The 26,711-nt window shown below is 38.5% G+C and overlaps 1 protein-coding gene across 1 annotated transcript in view; it reads right to left on the reverse strand.

The window, feature by feature from the left end:
• The window catches only part of ARSB (arylsulfatase B), a 65,917-nt gene that overhangs the window by 12,036 nt on the left and 27,170 nt on the right, over window positions 1-26,711 (reverse strand). The window contains exons 4-5 of the mRNA XM_026865604.1: window positions 23,950-24,193; window positions 11,784-11,854 (exon numbers count right to left, since the gene is read on the reverse strand). Coding sequence (XP_026721405.1) covers window positions 11,784-11,854; window positions 23,950-24,193 — 315 coding nt within the window. The remainder of the gene's footprint in view (window positions 1-11,783; window positions 11,855-23,949; window positions 24,194-26,711) is intronic.

The following is a 26,711-nucleotide window of genomic DNA, read 5'->3' on the forward strand; positions in this document are numbered from 1 at the left end:
ACATATTGCTTGATCTTCCCTGCAGCACTGTAACAGCAGAATAAAGGCAGACTTCAGGTAACAGGCACCCAAACACTCCATTCTTTATACAAGCATGCAGCCAGAAAGGGAAACACAAAGTTAAGAAATTAACTGTAACTTCACTGCAGTAAAACTCAGGAAGCCACCGTATAATTTTTCTTTGTGGTCAGTGCTGCTTCCCACAACCACATCTTCTGAACTTTCCTCCGACAGCATTTTTCCAACTGTTCAATAGTTTCCTCCCTAAAGAAGGAAATTCTCAGGTCACATCGAAAGCCCTAGCAACTGCATGCTATATAAATTAATGTTTGTCTACTAAAGCAATTAGAAACAGATGCCAATGCGATGCTGAACTGACCTAATTTTCAGTAAACTGAAAGTAAAGAAAAGGCTCAGACCAGTTAAATGTTTAACTTCCATGCATGTTTAATAAAAATAAAATTAAACTGAAAACTAAGGGTTAATTCATATGAGGACGTAACTGACAAAATGAGACATTTTCTCTCCCTTCCAAAAATCTAGCCCAACCCTGGAGATATATTACTGGGCTTGAGGGATCCAAATTTATGCCCTGTGTTACCCTGATTGTTACGAAGGGTTTTGAACTGTGATCTCACATCTTTCAGGAGAGATTTGATCCCAACAGACAGCATGAAACTCTAGGATGGAAGTTTTCTCCATATTTTCCATTTCACATCACACAATACATACAAATATTTTGAGTGACAACACAAAAGATAAGCCCCAAATGGGTTTCGGTAATTTCACTTTCCACTCATACCAAATTTGTATTTCAAACTTTGAATTTATATAAGAAAGTAAGCAAATTTAGTGGGTACACAATTTGAACTATCTTCTAAATTTTAATTCAATGATCTACATGTTTTTCTAGCACCCACAGATCCAAACTATTCTGTATGTTTCTGTAGGATGTTTTCCATTTGCAAGCAGTCTGCTCAACAGTTTGAGTTGCAGGAAGTCTACAAATACATCCAGATTAGGGACTCTGTACTATACCAAAAAACAACAACAAAAAAAAACCCAGAACGGTATGTGGGAAAAAAAAAATAATCCAGATTTCCTTCAGTATTTCCCATTTTGGAAGTACCTGGATCTGGAGAGAACAGACAGAATGTGGCAGGAAGGTTTAATGTGGGAATATAAGAACATATAAATACCTTTCAGCATATACCATATCTAGTGAAAGCCATTTTAGCAGTTTGAAAAATGTACTTTTCACACTGTTCAGCTGCACATATAATAAAGGCAGTATGAATCTATGGATTGGGTCAGAAATTACACTGGCTTTCCATACTATTAAAATTTCTTTGCTTTATGTTTTTGGATTAAACACCAACAAGCTTTACTTTAAGATAAGAATTTTTTCTTCCTAGATAGCAGGAAATAATACATTGAACATGGTTCAAGTTTTTAATATATACACTAGAACACAATAGTTACAGCATTGAGAGCAAAGTAGTACGTTTTTCATTTCCACTGCTGAATATTAAACCTTCCACATACTCTGAAAATCGTGACTGTCTCTAATGTAGTAATATAATCTATGCAGACCCTAAAATCTTAAACCAGTCAGATTAATCAACTACTTACCTGAAAGGTAAGACTACATTTTCTAAGAAAATTTTATTGAGAAATAAAAAAAGCGAAAGAACAAAGGGCATAGTTAATATTTTTACAATTAGGAGACAGACTTAGACCTTATATATCTTCTATCAATAAACGTAAAGTCTTGTTAAATGTCTCGTTTGTCAAAGGTATGGAAACATATGGCTGTTCTCCATATATTTATAAATAGAATTGGAAAGGAAGGAGTATTTCTCTCCCCTACAGTTACAGAAGCATAGAAAGTCTTAGATGCAAGTAGATGATTTCACAGGCAAAACTATCACTTGCCCATGAACAGAAAAATTTGCACTGTGTTTCACACAGATGCATTAGAAATTTTGTAGATGGTGCTGTACTAGAAATTCATTTTTAGCATTTTATACAATAGAAACTTCATGACGAAAATTACCTTTTGCTAAACTTGACTCTGTGAAGGATCCATCTGATCCTCTGCAAATTGTCTTAGGTCTTTATTGGTAACTGCTGAACTTCAGCAAATCTTAGTCAATGTACTGTCAGAATGAAAGTAGAGATATCTTCTACAAAACATAGGAAATTTTTAAAGCTTCCTGATTATAATGGATAATGCTATAATTGTCTAGCCTATTCTTTTCTGGGATATATAGTTGGAAGAAACTTCCTTGTATTTTCTCTGAATTAACTCCTACTTCCATGACTGGGATTTTGGGAAAAGATGGAGACATAGGAAGAGGTGGAGAAACAGGCAGGAGAAAATGTTATCGTAAAAATCTTATCGTAAAACTCACAACCACCATCATCCACAATAAAGCCAAATTTAGAGCTTACTGCATGTCTCAGAAAATAAACATATTTTAAAGTCTTGCTCAACACTTGCTCTATTACATTTGTAGCTGGTTTACATCCATTGCCAATTTAGTCTTTCTGAGAGAAAATCTACAGGGAAATACAGAAAAAAGAAATACTCTTTTACTACAGGAGAAGTTAAATATCAAAGTTTCAGTGTCTGACTTTAAAAGATGAACACCATTCTGAGCCCAAGCAGATTATTTAGACTGTTTTAAGGAAAGTATATATAGGAGTATCTTGCTTGTGAACAGACTGGTTTTGCAGACATTGTTTGTTGTATATTAACAAACCTATCATCAGTAGCTATTTAGTGCTTCTTAGACTTTTGATGCCTTATGAAGAACCAAAGACAAAAAATCTCACAGAACTCAAAGCTAAAAGTTACAAGGTAGCTTTGAATAGCACTGTCTAATTAAGCAGCATTTTCCCTCTTCATCACTAATAGCAGAACTAAACAAGTTCTTCACGATTATTTCTAGGCCTACTGCATTGCTATGGACTGCTGTTGTTACTGATGGTCTGTACTACAGAAGACAGACAAGACTTCTCCCCACCCAAGTGAAAATGTTTTTTGAAAAGGCTCAAAGAGCACCTTCTTCCATCTACACTTTTACTTCCTCACACAGATAAAGTCGATTCATTTTTGCTTCTCATTCTTTTAAAGCAGTTTTTCCTTCATGCTTATAACCAATAGAATAAACCAAATACTCTACAGTGTTTCTAAATGACAGCTCAATAGTCAGTCGTAGCTCTTCAAAAATGAAGATTTTTCCATTTTAGTTATTCTGTACAATCTTTGTCTTTGCTCATCCTTACTTATATGGTATTTTTTTAAGTTGCACGTGTGCTTGTAGGTCCAATGCCTTTATTAACATAATAGTCTATGAAAATGTGCCAGAAGGAAAGACAAGCTTACTACAGTCACTCTGAAATGCAGACGGCTCTGTGGGTTAACAAGACCTTTGCATATATGTACTTTTAACTATCTATCTTTTTTTGAACTATGATGTATAGAGCAATTATTTCACCTCAACAAGGAAACTGGAAATGTCAAGGGCTCTTCCAGCCTATAGTGTGACCATGAATAATTGAGGAAATAAGGGGTTTGCTACTTCACTGAGGAGAGACATTTTGTGACCTTTTGCTGCTTTACGGCAATAATGAGTTTTCTACAAAACTCTGAGTCTTTCTGTTACTTTGTTACAATAAAAACATTTGAGTAATAGCTGTGACCTTAACCTTGGAAGAATGAATAGAATACTGATCTCGAAGAAACAGATGAGCCCTGAGACTGTATAACTTCCTACCTTCATGCTGATGTAGCAGACTCACCCAGCGAAGCTCACCTACCTTAATTCACTTAGTTGAATGCTGTGAACATATAAATCCACTACAATCCCTTCTGTTTTTAGTTTTCTCATACTAATGTTTGATTCCAAAGGAAAGATTTATACTAGAATATCAAACTCAGTCTCCTACCTTTCAAAATGCATAATCTTCTTAATTTCAACAAAGTAAGCATACAAAAATACTCTCGACTTCTTTTAAAGCATTCACCTTGATTTTTACAACAGATTATATCTTTACAAAAAAACACACCACACAAACAATTGACTAAAATCTAGTATTAGTCGTGGCAGGAAAAAATCCCCATGAACATCAACAGGGCAAAGCATTTATCCAGATTATTACATTACAGAATAAAAAAATTAAAGTTATTCTAAATAAGAACAAACTTATTAATATAGCCTACAAGGTCAAACTACAAAATGAGAGACAGTAGAAGGAAATGCTCAACTTTTGATGGAAAAATAAGAAAAAAAATTCAAGACCTTATTTTTTCCAGAAAACAGATTTGAACCGAATGGAATAGTACTTACGAATTATTGAAGACATCAGAAGTCATGCGGAGATGGTCTTATACATGAAACACCAAAACCCCACTTGCATCGCTGTTGTTCAAGGCAAAGAGATCTGAGCAGTGTATAACCTGAGTCTAATATCCTTTGCACAATTAAAACTTTACAGGTTTATAGCACAGAGATATCTCATTTTAAAAATGTAATCTAACATTTATGTCAAGACCAGCATAAAAATATAAAATGTTAGTGTTATGTTCAAATAGGTATTGTATATAATGAAGCATAAAAAATAAGTAGTACTGAGGGATTTCTGAATTCCAGTCATGATATTGGCATTAGAAACTTTATCAAGTGACTTAACATTTCTAAATTCTAAAATAGATTATCTACATCCCAAATGAAACATGGGAATTAATATTTATGAGACCCACCAAACATGCAATCCCTGTACACTTAGTATTGCATACTGCAGTGAGGAATGGTTCACAACGAGATGCGGGAGAGCTAAAAGCCAACACAATGTACAACCACTGGCCAAACTTCCCATCAGCAGAAGCTACACCCCAGAAACTTCATATAGCCAACAGCCAAAAAACCACCACCACTTATCTCTGATATGAATGACAGCAGAGCTGGCTCGAACACTGGTCTCTCATTAGGGAGTGAAACTGAGCTCTGCCCAAAACTGCCAGACCAGCATGAAAAGCACTGCATGAAGTGGCTGAGGGCCATGCTCAGGGTCATGTTGGCAGCTCCTGCCTTATAAACTTACAGGGGGTCACTGCAATCTATGATTTTCTTGTAATGAAAAGATGACAGAGTCCAGATAGTCAGCAAGCATATGTATAATTTTGAAGAGAAATGGAAATTCAGAGGAGCAAAGAACGTATCTGTCTTTTTTTCCATTCTTCACATTCTCCCATTCCAGCTATTGCTATGTAAACTCAGTCACCTAACCATGCTGGTCACCTTTCTGCACACACCTTTGACACTGAAAGTGGATTCTGGGTCTTAGCCTGGCACAGAGATGGCGTATATTTATCCCATTCAAAGCCACATAACATATTCATGCATACCTATACCTTCTGCTGCTACTGAGTAACTCCATTAACAGAGATTGTTTTTTCACTTTTTTTTTTTTTAATACTTCTAAACCAGCTACATAATTCTAAACTTGCTACATCACCAGTAATAAAACTGAGGAAGAAATCACTTCTGGTGTGCAGCCTCAGAAATCATCTTTAACCTGGGCAAAATAAGTAATAAATGAAGTCTAAAGGAGCATAGAGTGTGTATTCCTTAAACAAGATGAATCATTTTTGTATATGTCCAGACATAATATATAATGCTACAGCCATTATAATGCAATTTTAATGGCCATGAATGATACATCAGTTCCAGAACTGTTTTCTCTATTGTAATATATCATACATTCATTCTGCATATAGCAGACCTAGTCCTTTATAAACAATCATTTATTTTGGCAATGAATAGTGCAATATATAAGCTAATGCCTTTTTTCAAATGTCAAGGAGAGCAGTGTAAATTTTGATTAATTTTGCTCAAGGCAAATAAAAGTTTGGAGAAAAATCACAAAATGTCTTTACAAGTTCTCTGTCTTGGATGTCTGCTTCTATGAATAGATATCTTCAAAATAAATTGACTACAATTAGCAGTCTACAATTTTATTATGCCTTTGAAATTTTAGTTTTTGGTTAAGTCTGGAATTTTAAATGAAGGTAAAAGTTTTTTCAGCCTAAAACAACCCCACCCAACATCTTTATTTTGAATACATCTTTAATTTAAAGAAATTAAAATTCTTTTCGAAGGTAAAGTGATGCTACACGTGTAGTCTACAAGATCATGTGAAAGTCACTAAATTCATTAATAAATTTAGCAAGTGGAATTATAAAATAATACAGTGTGTATTGACAGATTCTGATTAACAACTCTGAATTAAAGGGTATATTTCCTTTCACCATGTCATTTAGTCCCGATTCTCAAACTAAAATTGCCTTCTGTGGGATATAAAGTTTCAATACTGCTTCAAGACAGACCATCTAGCAATGACTGTGTGGTCAGAAATATGTTTGGTTTAGCAGTTAGGGGAATTTAGACTTAAATCCAGTTGGTTTTTAATTCAGCTGAATCACCAAAACTTGATGAAATGCCATAAGGCTGTCTAAAAGAAAACAGATCTTTCACAAATGGAAGAGCTGATGTCACCCACACAGCTGCCAAACCATCAACAACTTGACTTTTCTTTTTTAAAGACAAAGTCACAAAAATTGGGCAAAACAATTTTGTTTCTTTTTCCTTCCAACACATGTAAATCAGATTTTTGGTCTATGAAACTTTTAAGTTAAGTTATATGCACTTTCTTAAGCTATACATTACAGAGAAAATGATACTCTGTTTCAACATAATTTTAGCTTTCTGTTTTTAGTGCTCCTATTTTACAACCAAACTCTTAAAATTAACAGAAAATGGAAGACAGTAGATCTTTCATACCAACATCCTGCTTTTTTTATGTAATTGCAAACTCTCTGATAAATTACAAATCTACACTGAGATCCAACAATTGAGACATATATTCATCACTTTTGAAAATAACCAACAGGGTGATGAAGAAACAACCAGAAAGACAAAAGTAATGGCTTTTAGCAAGGAGGGTGAGGAGCAACAACCTCTGAGGAGCCTTGGGTCCAGCTCCATCTGCAGAGTTCACCAGATTGGTTTAGCATGAGGTCCAACCAGTGTGGTTCTCCACTCCTTTCCCCTGGGGCTCTGGCTCCAGGAGCAGCCAGAGAGAACTTGGAGGGTTGGCTCTTCCTCTGCCTCCCCACTTCCAACCGCAGAGCCCTCCTCACCCCTCCCTCGTGCTGCCTCTGGCATCCGTCAGTCCATTCAATGAGCTGATTCAACTTACGTGACAGAGTAAAACCAAGCCAGCAAATTGGATCAGTCCATGGAGGTATCTAAGAAGTGTCAGCATGGATGCAAAGTAAGCATCAGGATTAAGCAGCTGGTAATGGGGAGGAGAGTAAGTGAAGCACATACCCAGCAGAAACTTACTGGATCACTTCATCACATATGAAACAGAAACCTCAGGGTTTAATTTCAGAGACATCAGAATCGGTCTCACGTTTCCCCCGAAATTCCTTCTAGTCTCATCCTTTGTACCAAAATGATCACTTGGTTATCCAACACACACCCAAAGAAATTTAAAAAAAAAAAAAAAGGGTTATTAAATTCTGAACCAATACCCTGACCTGGCTCATAGTCTGGCTCTGTGAGTGGTTTTGGTGACCTGCGAGAGAGGGGAGTGATGGTGAGGCACTATGGGAGGCAGGATTTCCTCTTTGGTAGCAGAAGCAACTCACACCAGCTTAAACTCCATGAAACTACTGCCTCTGGCTGAAGTTCCCTTGTGGCCTGAGCTGATCATAGCTGCTGGGTCCTGTGGCCAGTCCCTCCATTGGCCAACAACCACAGACTCCCACACCGCTCCCAGTCATACAGCTATAGGACAAGTTGATTCATCTGGCTGATGTGGTAGAAACCTTCCCTACTCTTTCCCCCTGCCACCCAGAGTAGTGTGAAAGCTGATAAGGCAGAAGACTCATCTTGTTGCCATGTGATTTCCAGATCCAACCCAAGGGAGGGAGGAAAGGATGGGAGAAAGAGAGAGGACAGTCTGGTAATCAGCAATAGCTCACCACCAAAGACTGCAACCCACTCCCGTCTCATCCCAGTTTTTGGAGATTACACCCTGTTTTTTTGCTCCACTGACTCCTCCATTACACCACCACAATTGCTGTAGGTCTGCAATGCAAACCAGATCAAGTTCATTAAGAGAAAAGATTGTTTTTAACCCTGACCTCTCCACTGGGCTGCCACAGGTCAGAGGGAGCCTGCACACAAAGTTTGCCATTAGAGACAGGGACCTTGTTAATAGCACTGAAGATGACAAATGAGAAATTACAGTCTGAAACACTGCAATATGTTTCAGACCACTGGAAAGGTTTATATTTGAATGAAGAAAGTCTGCCCTCTGAGAGAGGCCAATTACTTGAAAGAGTCAGTGAAATAAGACCTGTCAGCATGACTTTTGTAAGATAAAACTGCAGACAAACTAGTTCACAGTGTCTTCTTCCCTCTTATGCTGTTTAGTATTAACAATAGAAGTACAGTACTTCGACACAAGACTAATGCAGAGCTATAGTATTTACCACTGGACATGAGCTTCTGAAAAAGGGTAAGTAGATGATGATCAGTAGATTCATCAGATCTGCTGGAGTAACCCTGGCTGATGCTCAGAGCTCAGAAACCAGTGCTCACTCTGAGAACTTGAAAAGCTGTATGATACTACCCCACAAGCGGTGAAGATGCAGGTCAAGGTCAGGTCTAACAGACCACAGCAGCAAAGATGTAGTTAGCTCTGTAATCAAGACAGCACATCCTACATTTAAGGTAACATTCTGTTGAATACTTGGCTGTAACAGTTGAATTGACACTAAATGAATTAATGTATTTTGCATAAATTTTCCCCTAAGGAATGCTCATTTTGATGTAAAAAATCTGAACAGAACAAACCTCAGTTTTCCTACTTCAGTAAAAAAAAAAAAATATCAGTGAATTGCATGAGACATCCCACCATTCATGCTACTTAAAATACACAGTACCAGTTCATTCAGACACAGATGAAGATAAATAAAAATATTATGTTGAACGAATGCAAATGCATTCAAGAGTTCAGGAGCACTGAACCTGCACTGGATACAAGTACAACAATAACTTAATGCCTATGTATGCACAACTACAACAGTACAGTGTCTTCCTTAATAATAATATGCTCAGAACTTCCAATTATCCACAACATCCTAGAAGTTTTTCTGGTTATGTTTAACAGTAACTTAAAATTTAATTTCTTCTTTGCTTCCTGACAGTACTCTGCAACCTGAAAGATTGGTGTAATTATGAATATTTCATATGACACAAGTTGATTTAGGTAATGTGCTTTTTTAAGCAGACTACAACAAGGGAAAGATGGGCATAAAGAAGGCCAAAGACTACACACGAGAAAGAACCCAGCAAAACATGTATTTTAGCACTGTAGACAAAAGAGTACTCTTATCTCAGAACAGTTAGGACAAAGAAACAATTAACAGTCAAGGAAAGAGCAAGAGTCCAGAGTGACACACAATTTATCCCCTTGGTGACAGGAATAATGTATGGTCAGTTTAGTTTACGATGCTTTTTTTAAAAGCATGAAGGCAGCCATGATTGTTGAAAATTTGACAGTACTTGCATATTCCAAGCTTTGTGTCTCCCTAATCTATCCATACCAACATCATTTATATTAATTCTGAACTTACTACTCAGTTTGCAAAAACAAAAATCAGACACTAAGTAGAAATCAGCTGAGTTACATACATATACAGTTACTCCGAATAACTCAAATTGCTAAGTAGAAATTTTAATCCTTATATGACAAAACACAATTTCACTAGCTGGGTCAAAAACAAAATAAAAAATATTGAAATGATTCATTCTGCAAAGCATAAAACCATTCCAACTTCCAGTTAACTCATAAGAAATTGAGCACATTATGACAATGGATGAAGTACTAAGAAAGCTGGATTTCTTGTCACCAGCAGTGGACTGTAAATTAACATGTTCTGTTGCATTAGAAATAGTACGTTAATTAGAAGAACGGTGATCTGAAAAAGCACAGTCTAATGTATATTTTGTCATGTAAACAGTGATACATCTTGTCAAACCTATCAGAAATACAATTACTTACTCTCAAATCCTTTAAGAATGGTATTATAATATCAAAACTAGGAAAAATGTAAGGTATACTAATTTAGAGGTCAACTCTACCTGTTCCTGATTAAAAGTGCTATTAAGGGAGAATGCAAAACAAGTGGCACAAAGCAACTTGCCAGAATTATAGGCCTTTGCTGAGAAGAGACAGGGAAATCCTCTATGGAGCATAAAGACATGTGGGTGAAGAGCTATGTTTTTGTTTTTAATGACTGCAGTCTGAAAAGGTACATAAAAACATTGTCAACTGACAGGTATGTATACCCCCTGCACTGTTCATGATGCTTGAAAGTCATATCTCATCCAGCATAAAAGTACCATTTACAACATCTTCTGTTCACCTGCCCTGCTCCCTGCCCACATCTCACACAATGCACACAAAAAGTAAAGACATGCTATATGTAGCAGTGAAGTATTATCAGTGTATGGCATCATGGAAGCAATCTGGGGAAGTATTTTCTGAGCTTAGACTCCTGAAAACCTCCTCTGCTCATCCCCCTTCTATTTATATCAGGAGTCAGTCTACTCAAATGTCTCCACTGAGCTCAGTCATGGCAGTTCCCAGAAGGAAAAGATGGTCTCTGAAGTATGCCTGAGAATAGCACATCAGGGCATAATGTCATACAGGGATGCTATGATTCACTGAGCATCCTTTAAATGGATGTTAGAGTAGCCACACCTTAATTCCATCAGTATGTCGGAGTTAACTGCAGGCAGTGCTGTCCAGCCAGCACTAGATAGGCACAATGTTGCTCCTTTTGAGAAAAGCATCGCAGAACAAGATGTGCATTGCAGAAAGCCACCTTACCCCTTTTTATCCAGTTACTACAGCACAACGTGAATCTGTGTGCAGGCAACAGATCACTGTCCCCACTGCATTAGTTTTCCTCTGCCTGGATTTATTTCTTTATTTAATGAAATACAGAAACACTGTAAAAACACTCAAAAGAACCTGTTCCAATATTTTGTATGAAAAAAAATGTCTGCTTGAGAAGTTTGTATTCCTGAGCAAACTAATAATATTGAATCATAAAACAGATGGTGCTTAAAGAACACTTCAACTGTGTCTGAATTGGCAAACTTAAGCTCCAGTTCATGTGATTACGGCATTAAAGATCCAATCCACGTGATTATGGAACAAAAGCAATCACAAGGCTTGGAACTTGTCAGCTTCTCACAAACTCAAGTTTTCCATTTGCAAGGTCATATTGTATAGATGTATCAAGATGCATTAGGGCGAGCAGTTCACTGGGAGCTACCTGCCAACCTGGAGCACTGAAGACTGGGTTTTATGTGGCTTTTTGGCAGCGCACTTCCCCATGCACCTCAGGCACATGGATGCTCCTCAACACTTCCACGACCCAGAGTACTTTATTCATTACTCAGCAGTGCTCCAGAGCTCTCTGAAACAGGAAGTGCATGTCGGTCACAATTCCCTAAGTACTTAAAGCACCTGGGGGATGATGTTTCTGTACTTTAAAGCTGTTTACTTAAAACAGAAGGCATCTGACTATTTTGTTTCACCTAGAAGGAAATATTTCACTTAAGGAAAAGAAGGAGTGTTCGTAAGATAAACTATATGTTTAATAAGAAATGAACAATCAATAGCATACTCACATGGGAAGTCATCCACAAACATGGGGTCTATGTTATGCAGCAGTTCCACTCTGGGGGAAGGTCTTCCTTCACTAGGAGAGATTTCAAGACGAAATGTTAATTTCCTTTTAAAGCTCATTAGGATTCTGCATGTTTTATTTTAAGGCTTTTTATCATCCTAATACAGAACGAGCTCATAACCATAAATGAGCTGCTATCAACTTTAATTTGAATGCTCTTTTCCAGCCTAGTAGCAACAGCTTTTGCCCTTATCAGTCTTCCCTGCCTTCAGTGGTGTTCACTGCAATTATTCATAAGTTTACCAAAGCAGGGTTTCACAAAAATCAACTTTAAAAATCAAATTTTGCAGTGAAAGCTGGCATGGCACTTGCTATGCTCTCTGCATACCTGAATGAGTGCTGAAAGCATTTTGGCTAAGTGCCTCAAAAAACACTAGAGGCATTGGCTATCACTCAAAAAAACCACCTTTGATTTGTAGTTGAGGTCACAAGAATTATTTAGATAATCTGAACATTCTTGTGAGAAAAAAAAATCACCCTTTTTTTCTAGCCATTGGCTACATAGGGATGGTATGGAATGAGCCTCTAAACTTACCCATAAACTTTCTGAATTAAGTAAATCTCAGTCCTAAAAAAATGAGTAAAAGAAATATAAAAGGGCAACACGTGTAGGAAGACATAATTAGAAAAAACCTTGGCTACATCATGACACAATACTATTTTATTATTTCACAGCAAACTGAAACACATCTTTCTAGAAACTTCCAAATAACTTAAATTGTTTTCTTTTCTGTTAAGGTTCTTCATTTAAGACCCAAGGAGTCAACCATGGCCTCTAAACCACTTGACATTAAAAAAAAAATAAATCAGGTAGTATCAAACTTAGTGGAAACCTCAGAAATTAATGTTATTTTAATATGTTAAATATATAATTAAACAATATTTACCTGTAATTTAAAGTTTTCGATAACAACTAATTAAAATGAGTTTCGTTCTATTCCATTTCTAAACCATTTCTGGATGCTATGTATTTTGACTACAAAATTAAGAGGGAGAATTGGATTAAAGATTAAATATGTTCAGATAATACAGTCTTGAAATTAATACAGGTGAAGTACAAGAATTAACCTACAGTGTTAGTAATTCGGTGTATATAAAACTGCCACAAAAATGTTTTTCCCAAAACATGTGTGAAAGTTTAACTCCCTGCCCCGCCCCTAGTCTTGATAGCAGTCACACTCTTAACCAAGGAATGCCTGGCCTTATTTAACCAAATTTTATCTCGGATTTAATATACTCATATACTATCTCTAGGTACTCCATTTACAGCTATGGTCAAGTGTGCCTTTCGCCATCTGTTCATAGGTAACAGTAACATGAACCAGTTAGCACAAGTTAAACTAGGATGCGAATGACTCTGCAGTAACTTCCTGGGGAGATACTCTTATTTTGCAGTTTCTGAGCTGCTTCTAACATTTTTCAGTATCCTTTCAAAAGAAAGCAAACACCGGAGTTATACAAAGTGATCTACTATCAGGGCCAAATACAGAAGAAGTAACTTACTCCCATGTTTTTCTCCTGTTTATATATCTGGTATTCATACAGTACCACAGTAGGTAGAAAGGCAGAACCAAGGATATTCATGCTGTTTGAGCAGACTAGTATTACTATCATATCATTAAAGGTAATTTCCTTGATGGTTTTCAATCTGGAGGGTGGATACTGTACACTGAACATGGCTATGAACACTGTCGCACAGCTGGTAGAACACAAAATACGAAGACTTCACCTGCATTAATTGAAGCTTTTCATGCTGCAGTTGTAATTTTTATTGAATCGTTTTTTTTCTTGGGATAGAATATAGATATTAATAACTTGGAAATGTGATTTATATATAATTGTGAGATACACCTCCTAAAGTCTACAGGATTATTTCATTAAGCTCTGTAGCACTACTAACTAGTAGTGAACTGCTTGTTCAGTTTGGGTGTTACTCCGGTAATGCTGTTGCAAACAACATGGAAGTCTATAACCAGCATGTGTTATTCATAAAACAATAGTCAGAGAAAAGAAGGTGGCATTGTACATTGAAGAAAGCAGCTGCCTAGCAGAAAAGGGCATCGGGAAGACAGAAACAACGTCCTGGGGAACAAGTAGAGAATTTACACTTGTAGCAGAGTTCTCTTTCCCCGTGCCTAAACTCTGTCCTCCTTCCTATTTTACAGAGCTCCATGCTGACCTTAGTCCCCTCCAAAGATACCGTCTCAACCAGGGTCACCTTGGCAGACGTTCTGCAAAGCACATTTTACATCAGGAATATGGTCTAACAAACAGAATAAGAAAGCAGTAATATTCTCTAGAGAATCCTGCCTTTGTACTTCAGTAGCTTCCAGTGTAACTATAACTTACAATGCTCTAATTTTAGAATATTTATTTTTAGACTCCAATGATACATTGCTCCTCTCCCTAAAAATAAGGAACTTCTTATTTTGTCTGGATATTATTCTACATGTCTGACTATTTAATTGAGCAGTTAAAAGGTATTGTTTTCCAAAAAATGTCCTCTGTGTGAGAACATCCTGATGGAAGGGTACAGACTAACTTCAGAGTTGGTATAAGAATCAGCTAGTTTATGCTGAGAACATTGCTCTATCTTCTGCTCTGTGAAGTTTTTAAAACATACAGAAAATCTATTACTCTTTAGTGAATGTAAACAAACATCTACATGTGATCTTTCACTTTTTTTGTTGTTGCTAAATAGGCACAGGTGTCCTTGGGAAGGAATCCAAGGTTTTTCAGGGTAAATATGTTTACTTTGCACAAAAACATCCTCAGTGTCACTCAGCAAAACCTGACCCTTTATAACCTTCCCATATATTGTATTTCTTTGGGTCATATCTGTACATGCTTTCCAAAAATAATTATATTTCAAATATGCTGAAAATAAACATTACTCTCAGATTTAGATTGCTCTTTCTTCAGCTTTAATTTATACCAACACAATGGAAATTTTTTTTCAAATGGGAATTTAATTCCTTAAGTGAATGTAACCATTTGGTACACAAGAATTCAAGTTGATCTTGCCTCATTTACTTCACCCAATCAGTTCTGGTATTTTCAACATGACAAAAATATAAAATTGGAACTGTCCCTGCAAAATGTATAAGTAAAACTTGAAATCCTATGCTTGCTAACAAGCTTTGAAAAAATACTAGTTATTTTATATTAAAGTTATTTTGACTGCAGGACATCATTTTGTGACCCTCTGCACAGGCCAAGGGCACTCATCCCACCCGACCCTGAAGACAGGCTGGCAGGCACTCCTCTGAGAGCAAAGGCTGCAGCTGTTGCTGGGGTGTCTGCACCATCCACCCCAGCAGTGGCCGATGCCTCCACTCAGATGGAGCTGCTGAAGGGAGAGGCTGCAGCGCAGACCTCGGACTGCAAGAAGGGCCTAGGCCTTTCTCCTGGGTCAGGGACAGGCAGCAGGCTGGCTGCTGATGGTGTGCCAAGCTGGAGGAACTCCTGCAGCAGGCAGCTGAGCTGCAGCAGGCAGTGAGAAGGCCCTGTAGCATCAGGGAGGCTGACAAGGAGTTAGACGGCTGGTTCCAAGCACCAAAACAGCCAAAAACTCCCCCACCAGCACACACAGAGCCAATAATGCAGAAGAATGGAAGCTTGCAAAGGCAAGGATGTGTCAGAGGAGGAGGCTTCCCTGGAAGCCTGAGGTTGCAGAACCAATTCACTGCTCTTTAGACTGAAGAGGAAAGACCCATCGCATCAGGAGAGATGCTAGAGCTGAGTAAGGCAGCCTGGTCTACTCCCGTATAACAACCAGTGCAACTAAGAAAAAGCAATGAGTGATAGTAGTAGGTGACTCTCTTCTAAGAGGTATGAAGGCACCCATATGCAGATCTGATGCACTGTCCAGAGAGGTGTGCTGCTTACTGGGGGCTCAAATCGTGACATCACCAAGAGACTACCAATCCTTGTACAGTCCACTGACTATAATCTGCTGCTGTTGTTTAATTTGGACACCAATGATACAGCCAGGAGCAGTCTGAGGAGTATCAAAGAATTACAAAGTCCTAGGATCAGCAGTGAGGGACTCTGGAGCACAGACAGCTTTTTCATCAATCTTCCTGGTCAAAGGGAAAGAGTTTGAAAGGGCCGGTTGAATCTGTCGAATCAACAAATGGCTACAGGACTGGTGCCACAGCCAGGGGTTCAGCTACTTAGACCATGGGATTTGCTTTAAGAAACCTGGTCTGCTGGTGGCTGATGGAGTCCATCTGTCAGAGAAGGGGAGGAGCCTCTTTGGTCATAGGCTTGCCAAGCCGGTGAAGAGGGTTTTGAACTACAGTTACCAGCGAAGGGAAACCTTGATCCAACCCACTCGTACCAGTTTGATGCCAGTGTGAGCAACAGATGCCCAGAGCCTGAAAAGTGAATATAAATTAGTGGGAGAGAGCAGCACAAAGGAATTCCAGACTGTAAGTCAGCTTTATGCTAACTTTAGATGCCTATATGCAAATGCACATAGCAAAGGGAATAAACAAAAGGAGTTAGAGATGTGCGCACACCTGCAGGACTATAACCTTAATGGCATCACAGGGACATGGTGAGATGGCTCCTATGACTGCAGTGTTGGAATGGAAGGAGACATGCTGTTTTAAGAAGGACAGACAGGGGAGATGAGGAGAGGGGTATCCCTCTATTAGTGATCAGTAGGAGTACATGAAGCTGTGCCTGGGGATGGATGAGAAGCTGACCAAGAGCTTATGAGTCAGGATCAAAGGTGGGGCAGGGACAGGAGACATTACAGTGTGGGTGTGCAACAGGTCACCTGACCAGGAAGACCAAGCAGATGAGGCCCTCTACAGACAGATAGGAGCAGGCTCTTGTTCATAAACCCTGGTCCTTATGGGGACTTCAACCACACTGATACCTGTTGGAGGGCCAACACAGCAGGGCATAAGCAATCCAGGGGGTTCCTGGAATGTGTTGATAATGATTTCCTTCTCAAAGTGATAGAGCAGCCAATGAGGAAATGTGCTATGCTGGACCTTGTTCTCAACAACAAGGAAGGGTTCATGGGGAGCGTGAAGGTCAAGGGAAGCCTTGGCTGCAGTGACCATGAAATGGCAGATGTCAAGACCCTTAGGGCAGTGAGTAGGATACACAGCAAGCTTGCTACTCTGGACTTCACGAGAGCAGGCTTTGGCCTCTTTGGCAGAGTACCATAAGGAAAGCCCCAGAGGGAAGAGGGGCCCAAAAAAGCTGAGTTATATTCAAGGATCACCTCCTCCAAGCTCAGGAGTGATGCCTCCCAACAAGAAAGAAGTCAGGCAAAAATGCCAAGAGGTCTGCATGGATGAACAAGGAGCTACTGGACAAATTCAAACACAAAAATGAAGCCTACAGAGGATGGAAGCAAAGACAGGGACAAATACAGAGAAACTATCTGAGCTGCCAGGGATCAGGTTAGGAAGACCAAAGCCCTGACAGAGTTATTATCTAGCCAGGAATATCATGGGCAACAAGAAAACTCTATAGGTATGTTGGTGATAAAAGGAAAACTAAGGAAAATGTGAGCTCTCTCTAGAAGGAAACAGGAGACCTGGTTCCTCTGAATATGGAGAAGGCTGGGGTACTCAAGGACTTTTTGCCTTCACTGGCAAGGGTTTCAGCCACAGTGTCCAAGATGCAGAAGGCAAAGGTGGGGAGTGGAAGAATAAAGAACTGCCCACTGCAGGAGAGGATCAGATTTGAGGCCGTCTAAGGAACCTGAAGGTGTACAAGTCCATGGGACCTGATGAGATGCATCTGTGGGTCCTGAGAGAACTGGTAGATGAAGTGGCTAAGCCACTATCCATCATATTTGAGGAACTGTGGCAGTTTGGTGAAGTTCCCAGTGACCGGAAACGGGGAAACATAACCCCCATTTTTAAAAAGGGAAAAAAGGAAGACCTGGGGAACTACTGGCCCATCAGTCTCACCTTTGTGTCCTACAAGATCATGGAGCAGATCCTCCTGGAAAATATGCTAAGGCAAATGGAAATAAGGAAGTGATTGGTGACAGCCAACATGGCTTCACTAAGGGCAAATCATGCCTGACAAATTTGGTGGCCTCCTATGACAGGGTTACAGCACTGGTGGATAAGGGAAGAGTAACTGACATCATCTGCCTGGACTTGTCCAAAGTATCTGACACTGTCCTGCATGACATTCTTGTCTCTAAATTAAGAGACATGGATTTGGTGGATGGACCACTTAGTGGATAAGGAATTCACTGGATGGTCACACTCAAAGAGTTGTGTTCAATGGCTCAATATCCAAGTGGAGAGCAGTGACGTTCCTCAGGGGTCAGTGTTGGGACAGGGGCTGTTTAACATCTTTGTTGGCAACATGGACAGTGGGATTGAGTGCACCCTCAGCAAGTTTGCCGACAACAGCAAGTCAAGTGGTGTGATTGACATGCTGTAGGGAAGAGACAGCATCCAGAGGGACCTGGACAGGCTTGAGAGGTGGGCCTGTGCAAACCTCATGAAGTTCAACAACACTAAGTGCAAGGTCCTGCACATGGATCAAGGCAATCCCAAGTACAAATACAGCCTGGGCAATGAAAGGATTGAGAGCAGCCCTGTGGGGAAGGACTTGGGATACTGGTGGATGAAAAACTGAATATGAGTCAGCAATGTGCGCTCACAGCCCAGAAAGCCAACCATACCCTGGGCTGCATCAAGAGAAGTGTGGCCAGCAGGCCAAGGGAGGTGATTCTCCCCCTCTATTCTGCTCTCATGACACCCCATCTGCAGTGCTATTTTCAGCTCTGGGGCCCCAAACATAAGAAGGACATGGACCTGACACAAGGATGATCAGGGGGCTGGAGCACCTTTCCTGTGAGGACAGTCTGAGAGTTGGGGTTGTTCAGCCTGGAGAAAGCTCTGGGGAGACCTTCTATAGTGGTCTTCGAGTACTGAAAAGGGGCTACAGGAAAGCCAGAGGGGTACTTTTTACAAGGGCATGTAGTGATAGGAAAAGGCTTAATGGCTTTCAACTGAAAGAGGGTAGATTTAGATTAGATGTAAGGAATTTAGATTAGATGTAATCAAGAAGTTCTTCACTGTGAGGGTGGTGAGGCACTGGAATAGGTTTCCCATAGAAGCCAGGTTGGATCTCAGGAAGGTGTCCCTGCCCATGGCAGAGGGGATGGAACTAGATGATCTTGAAGGTCCCTTCCAACCCAAACCGTTCTATGATTCTATGATTTTATCCTGAATATCTTAGTGCCTATCATACTGCTTCATGTGCTCTACCATTTGGTTTTCCATTTTTCTGTTAATACACAGTAAAATCCTCTTTCTGAGCACAGACAGACTAGATATTCAGTACTGAAAACCAAAATATATCAAAACAATATATCAACCAGGGCAAATTTCTACATAAGGAAAATTATTTTGCCTAGTGTCTCAATTTCAATAGAGTACCAAGCATCTGGAGAACACATGTTTCTTAGAAACACAAATGCCTTTTGAAATACTTGCTTGGAAAAATGCAGTACAGTTTGGATTCCTTAACTAGTTGCATTTTAGTATTTTTATAAAATATATTAGTGATAATATCACTACATTTTCAGAAATAATTTCTACATGGTTTTAGACGTCCCAGCTATATTGTACTGTTACTTGTGGTAATCTAAGGTATCAGAAAAGTGCCATCTACTATGATTTACGTAGAAGGTTTATACCTGAAATAGGAATGGTCTGATGGATATCCAAAAATGCGTTGGTACAGGGATACTATCCTAAGTTATTTTCAAAAAGAAGTTAGAGACATTAAAGGGAAAGTTAAATTTAATTCCAAAGATACTTAGAGGAAAATGAAGTTTAGGAACTACAGGTTCTTGTAGAAAACTTTGGCCTTTCTGCTAAGATTGGTATGAACAGAACATCTGGGAAGATCTGTGTGTGGAGACAACAGCGTGAACACGCAGCAGCAAAAAGGCTCTCGTAACGGCCTGTGTTAATGACATCCAGATTAGCAGGTCATCAAGGCCCCAGAACATCTAGGCCAGTTTCACAGGACAGGGTTATCTGGAGACAAAACAGTGATGGCATCTGGTGACTCACAGAGGTGGGACAGGATAGAGAAGCAGCACCAAAATTGTACATAAAGGCATGACCAGAACCTGTGCATGGTTGCCAACCTAAGAAGAACACAGAAGATGCTAGAAGGACTTCATAGCTGGCATCCCTGGACATCTGCATGGTCCTAATATATGGCTAGGATTAGACCCTGGGCCTAACACCTGGTCACAAGCACCATGGTGCCTGGCTACCAGACAGAAAGCTTGAAAACCCCTTCCCTGCTGGGCAGACTTCTTAGGCAAACACCTTCCGGGGAGTGTGTCAGACTGAGAGTGCAAGTAAAACCTGCTTTATTTCAGTTTCTATTTTAGGTATAACCACCTTCCACTTCTTTTAAGTCTCTCACTGATACAGTATTGCAGTGTATCTCATTGATACAGTATTGCACTAATAACTAATAGGTCAGCAGATCAATCTGGAAACAGAAGAAAAGCTTTTGACTTCAAAGTCCCTGACAAAGAGCTCTAGCAGCGTGCAAACTTTTACCTAAGAAATTCAAACAGCGAGAACAGGAACATTGCATTTCCTCAGTTTCATGCATTCAATGAAAGAAACTTAAAAGTATACCTAGCTAAAAAGAATGTGAAAGAAGGTATTTTTGTCCACAAGAAACATGGGCTCCTGAACTTTATTTTTTCATGTCATTTGCTCCTAACCATTAACTTTTTCTGGTTCTTCAAGTCAAAATTAAGTAGAGAAGGCATGACATCAACAGTTGGATAAAAATGTGGTCTTCAGCACTTCTATTTACTACAAGAACTTAATATTAATGAGTGTCATGTTACCTCAATTCCTAATTTGGACTACCAATCATCTTAAAATCATGACAGAAGGTTAATTTTGCTCTAGGATTCCAGAATTTACAATTTAAAAATTTACATCTAATTTCTATATTATTTATAGCATAAACTATATTAAAAATTTATATATCTATATATTGTTATTTTCTGCATTATTTATATTACATAAATATCATATTAAGAACACATCCTTTGAATATTGATCATTTATTGACAGATATCAAATACTGGAATGGATCCAATATTTTTGTTACTTCTAAGAGTATCTGCACTGTCTCATATTCTTTTGAATATCTAAATCAAGGTTGCAAATTCATAACTTCTTTCCTTTGGATTACACACATAAGAAATGGTAAGATCAGGATCAAAGTCCACAGAAAGAATCACAAGAAGCATATGCAGCTATTTGTATTAGACTGTGTTGAAAAAATACAGATGTAACATGATAATTGGCTATTAATTTCCTTTTTTCAAATGAGGGAGAATCTTAGCAAATTATAATTTCACTTATTATGAGCCATCTGTTCCAAGAAAAGCAACATATTTGAACCTTCCATCAGATGTCACCAAAAGAGCACTGTGCCTTTATTGTTTGCTATTCAATATTCAAGTGACCTTTTGAGTTATGATCATGAAATTTAATACACTCATTTATCCTGATTACATGGACAAATCATGTAAAATTTGACATTTTGGCTGCAAGGTCAGCCAAAGAGCAGCCTAATAATTTACAAAATCTGACTTTTCTCCTCTCTGGACAGAGGCTGTCCAGTTGGCATAACTGAAAATATAGGAGGTCACCTATTCCTTAACAATGACAGTAAACACTGCATTCAGTTCCTCCACAAGTGCCAGGCGCGTGCAGAGGATGCACAGGTGTGCCTACTTTTCATCACATATAATCTTTCTGCTGAAGTAACCTGATCTGAGGAGATCAGTCCATGACAAAGAATATCTGGTTGAAACTGAACCTGAAGAAGGTGAGAATTCTGCTTGTAGCAGGAAGAAAAAGTCTATGGTTTGGGAGTACTCCAGGATCTTGCTGATGCTAAGTTTTCCCACAGTAACACTGGCATGTAAAACATTTTACTTCCTCTGGCTGGACAGGAGTCTCCATTCCTTCCTGGTAGTTAATGGTCCCTGGTCTCAATTATACACACATTTATCTTCTTCCACTTGAAAGAGAGCCATACAGTACACCTGGGCACAACACATGAGATCTCTGCAAACTCCAGCTAGTACAGAAAACAACCCCATAGCTCCTCAGAAACAGAGGCAGTGTTAAAAAAGAAATCAAGCTTATCAGTTTCAAAGTAGGTAATCCTACTAAAGGTACAAACAAAACAATTCTGAACTCAGGATATAGGGTTTGGCTTTTTGGGGAGTGGGTTTGGGTTTTTGTTTATGCTTTTTACTTCAAAGTCTATATAGGGGATGGAAGGTTCAGCTCTGCCTCCTTTAACTCAATTTCTCATCTCAGTCCCCAACACAAACAACACTCCGGCTCACACTTGTTTAGGAACTAACTCCTGTAATTCACAGTCTAGGATGCTAAGATAAACAAAACTCAGTGTTTATTGTTATGCACTATGTAGAAAATTGCAGAAAATTCAGCAATTGCTAGATACATAGCTGCATTTCTCCTGCAAGGTGGGGTGGGAACACTGAAAAGGTGGCAAAAGCTCATAACACACCCAATATAATATTGTCTGACTGCTATTAAAAAAGTACAAAGACTATCAAAAGAAACAAAACGCTAATTCTCAAATGAACAGCATGTAGAAACAGAATTGCTAGTCCTTCTATTTTGCTTTTGCAGTACTAAACTTTCCATCCTAAACGATTCTTATGCTAATTAAAACTACATTCTAAGACCTACTAAAATAACTATAACTTCCAAGAACACAGACAATAGAATTTAGCCCATCAATTAATACATTAGATGTAACACAGAAGAAAGATTAATTTAAACCAATGACACCATGCAATTTTTGCATGGCTGGACACAAAAGTATAAAATTCCGCAGAAACTCGGGTTTTAAGGACTTTGTAATCCATTTTAGTAGAATAAAAGAAAATTAGAATAAAAGATAATCTTTGAAAGATGAAGAACTGACTGAATATATCTCTTGATTGAAGATATAGCAAAGGAGTAACATCAGTTTCTTTTGATAGTTCCAGTGAAAAATATCACCTTTATCCGTTAATGACTATTTAATGTATTCTTTCACATTTTATTCTACTTACTCTGCTGAGCCCAACATTCAGATGTGTCCAGAGCCTCCAGTATACAACATTTGTGATACCATTTTTATTATCCTTTTACAGAGGAAAAATGTGTGGGATTTAACTAATTTTTCTTTTAATGCACAGAAGACTCTCCATTATCTGAACTAATGGGGTTTGGGATATCCCAGTTAATCCAGACAGCATAAGGGGTGCACAGACTCAGTAAAAGTCATTAGTTCGGTCTCAGTGTCAACCCAACTGACCTAAGCTGCCTCTTTTTTCCACCCATTTAGGCATGTCTGTGATCCTTCCAGCATCTAAGCACTGCACTCCTGAGCATTCCAGCTTGCTTAAATCAGGCACAACCTCATGACCTCTCAGGAACCAAGTCAGGTCTACTTTTGTACGCAACCTCACAGGTTTTCTGAGACACTAGACAGCATGATACAGACCTGTTCAAATGGTTACACTTTGAGCCAGCCTGACAGGTTCTGTACTGAGCAAACAAACCATCCAAGTGGAATCCGTACTCAGTGAGTTCAATGTCTGCATAGATTTCCCACATGTCCAATTCCAGATGCATACTGCAGACACACACAAATGGGTTCTGCAGAGAGCAGGCCAGGGTCTATAAAATTTACTAACTTGTACTCCATGCTGTGCAAAATCACTTAACATATTTCTGAATCACAGATTCTTCTTGAAAAAATATTCCATATTTACCATATTTCTGCATTGTTGTGTCCACACTGTTAAAATGAACATACCAAGTTAAAGGTGTATGGAGGTTTTGCATCTGTCACCAGCATTAAATTTGAAACTTGTATAATTCTCTCATTGATAGAAAAATTAACTGCACTTATACCTTCCCTGTATTTAAGGAAAGGAACACATAATATTTCCCTCGCCAGTTCCAGCTCTGTTCTTTGGCCTGATTAAATTCTTCTTGTACCAGAATGCTGACTCGGTGATTTGACACGCAAGTTACCTGATAGCTTTCCAAACATTAAAGCCATCCAAAGGCTTAGTGCCATTGGTATGTCCTCTAGCAAGGTGCACCAGTGTTGGCAGCCAGTCAGAGATATGAATGAGTTCATGACTTTCTACACCTTTTTGTTTCAGCAAAGGACTTGCAACAAAGCCTACTCCTCTCACTCCTCCTTCCCAGAGGGTCCATTTTCTTCCTCTCAGCGGCCAGTTATTCCCACCTGCCAAAGTCTGTCCTCCGTTATCTGGAAAACAAGTAATTAAAGGGAATTATTGGTAAGAAAGAAATAGAACAATCTTCCCTACAACATTTATTCATCCATTGGAAAAAAAAATTTTCACAACATAGGTGTGTCATGCAAGTACTTACATAGTGCTGTTAAAAGTTCATACAGTATGTCGCACGTTCAGAGCATGTAACAAACTTACTTTAATTCTTGTCAGTCTTACAAGTTACCACAATGAAAAGTTATTGCTAGGCAGAAATGATACCATACTACAAACCAATTTAGAAAGACTTTGTTAAGAACAACCTCTGACATTGATACTAAATATCATTAGACATCCAAAGTTTCCAGAATCAAAGACTTAAAATTTTAGTTCCAACAACTTTACAGACCACAAGAAGAGTTGCTATCAGTGCCATATATTATTACACAGAAGAGACAGTCTTCCAAATCAGTATGGTATACTTGACATGGAAACTGGAAACTGTTATTCCATTGTCAGGATAATACCCATACTCCTAGTTTAGAACCATTTTTTCCTAGATTTTAGAGGCAGCCACATTGATTTGTCATGTCGCACAAACCAGACAGTCTCTCAGGCAGAAGGAGAAAGCCCTAACAATATGAGTCGAAACTAGTTAAAATAGTTGAAGCAATTTGGAAATATACTGGATATATTGTGTTTGGTGAAAACATAGAAGGTGGTTACAGAAAAGCTGAACCATGACTACAGTAACTCAGAAATATCTAATAGAATTAGAGATAGCTCACGTAGCTCTTTTTGAACTCTCTCCAAGTTAAACAGCTTCCACACAGAATAATATTCAGGTTCTTAAAGTTAACAGATTTAATGAGTCTTTTAAGTTACTTTTAGTACTACTGTAAAGTTGTTCTTGTTCAAATGAGTTGTAATGATCTCGGAAGTTATTACACTTCTTTTAAGTGTAATTTTTCTGGATTTTAATGAGGTTAAAATAATTTCAAATAGCAGTTCTTGAACTGGCATTCAATATAATTTGACATGTTGATACTGTATTTTCTGATTAAAAAACAAGAATTTAAGGGAAGAAAAAAGTAGTACATCTCCAACACCTTACAGAAGAACTTTATTGTAATCACACCACAACAAAATGATCTCACTTCTGTTTCATTACTTAGGGATCAATATAAACCCCCACTGTGAACATCCTTCTACTGCATGCAGAAGACCCTCTTTCTGTTCTACCAAGGAATAAACTAGTGCATGTCTCTGTGGAAATCTAAGCTAAATAAAGTACTTGGAAAAAATACCATTATTTGAAAAGTGTAAGTGTTCTGTGGCTCAACTAGCTTCCAGTAGGGCTGCTTGTGTGTCTTGCACTCTTACGTTAAAAATAAATAAAGAGCTTTATTGTCTTCAATATGAAATGCAAGCAGCAAAATACTAGCTACTAATATTTCTCACGCAACAGTGCTGAGCACTGAGATCGGAGAATGTAAGCAATTGCCAGTTACCCCCCCTTTGCTTTCTTAAATGGAAGCATTTTATATTTTTAAAAACCTTTCTTGTTTGCTAGGTTTGGTTTGTTTTCATAGGTGTTTAGCTACCTTTATTTTCTCACAATGTTTTTACCACTTTCATCATTCTGTGTTATTTTAAGGAGCAGGGTACCAAAACGTCTTTTTTTCCATTCTGATTTGAGTTTTCTTGTACAAGCTAAAACCTGTAACAATGAAAGAGAATCACTGTGGAGAGGCATTCTCACTGATACAAGAATGGACTGAAAGAGAGTTTGTAGCAGGCACTACCACCACCAATAAAAAAATGCACAGATGACATATGCAGGGTGAATGGCAAAATGACAGAACAAAGGAGAGAAACAGTAGCATCCTGGCTACTTAAAAAGGTAGTTTCAGTCAAAGTTGTGCATCCTTGAACTAACATCAGCCTTGTTGACTTGGAGAAATCTGTATAATGTACTAATTGTATCATAAACACAAATGATACGCTGCACTGATTTGGGAAGAGGTGTCATTCCTGCTATGGAAGAGAAAGCAAAAATCCTGAAGAGAAAAGGAAGCACACTGACAGTTGTAAGCACTGGGAAGCCTGCAGCAGTGAAATCTGAGGGAACCACATAGTCTTTGATAGAATTGTTTCTTAAGGGCTATAAATATTTCTGAGGGTCAAGAGTAGCATAATTATCTTTTAATTTTGTGTTGATCTTCAGTATCCAAGGAATAGAAATCTGACAAGATCTGAATGTATCTTAAAAAAAATAAATAGCCACACTGAATAATTTCATTGAAACTGGTACTAAGTAGGTCTAAACACCCACAAAACCAATGCAGTGCTTCCAAACCCAAAAATACCACATTTTATTTTAGTTCTGCACATGAGTGTATCTGTGGGACATGTATCCTGATAAAATAGATTGATATAAAGCTCTCCAGATGAAATAACTTTTTTCTTCAAAATGTAGTCATGCACAGTACCCTAAACCCTTAAATACTTTCTGAGGTACTGGCAAAGTTGATCCTCAGTAAATATCATGCA

Source organism: Athene cunicularia (assembly GCF_003259725.1).
Source record: "Athene cunicularia isolate RWA chromosome Z unlocalized genomic scaffold, athCun1 chrZ_part1, whole genome shotgun sequence".
NCBI classification, from domain to species: domain Eukaryota; kingdom Metazoa; phylum Chordata; class Aves; order Strigiformes; family Strigidae; genus Athene; species Athene cunicularia.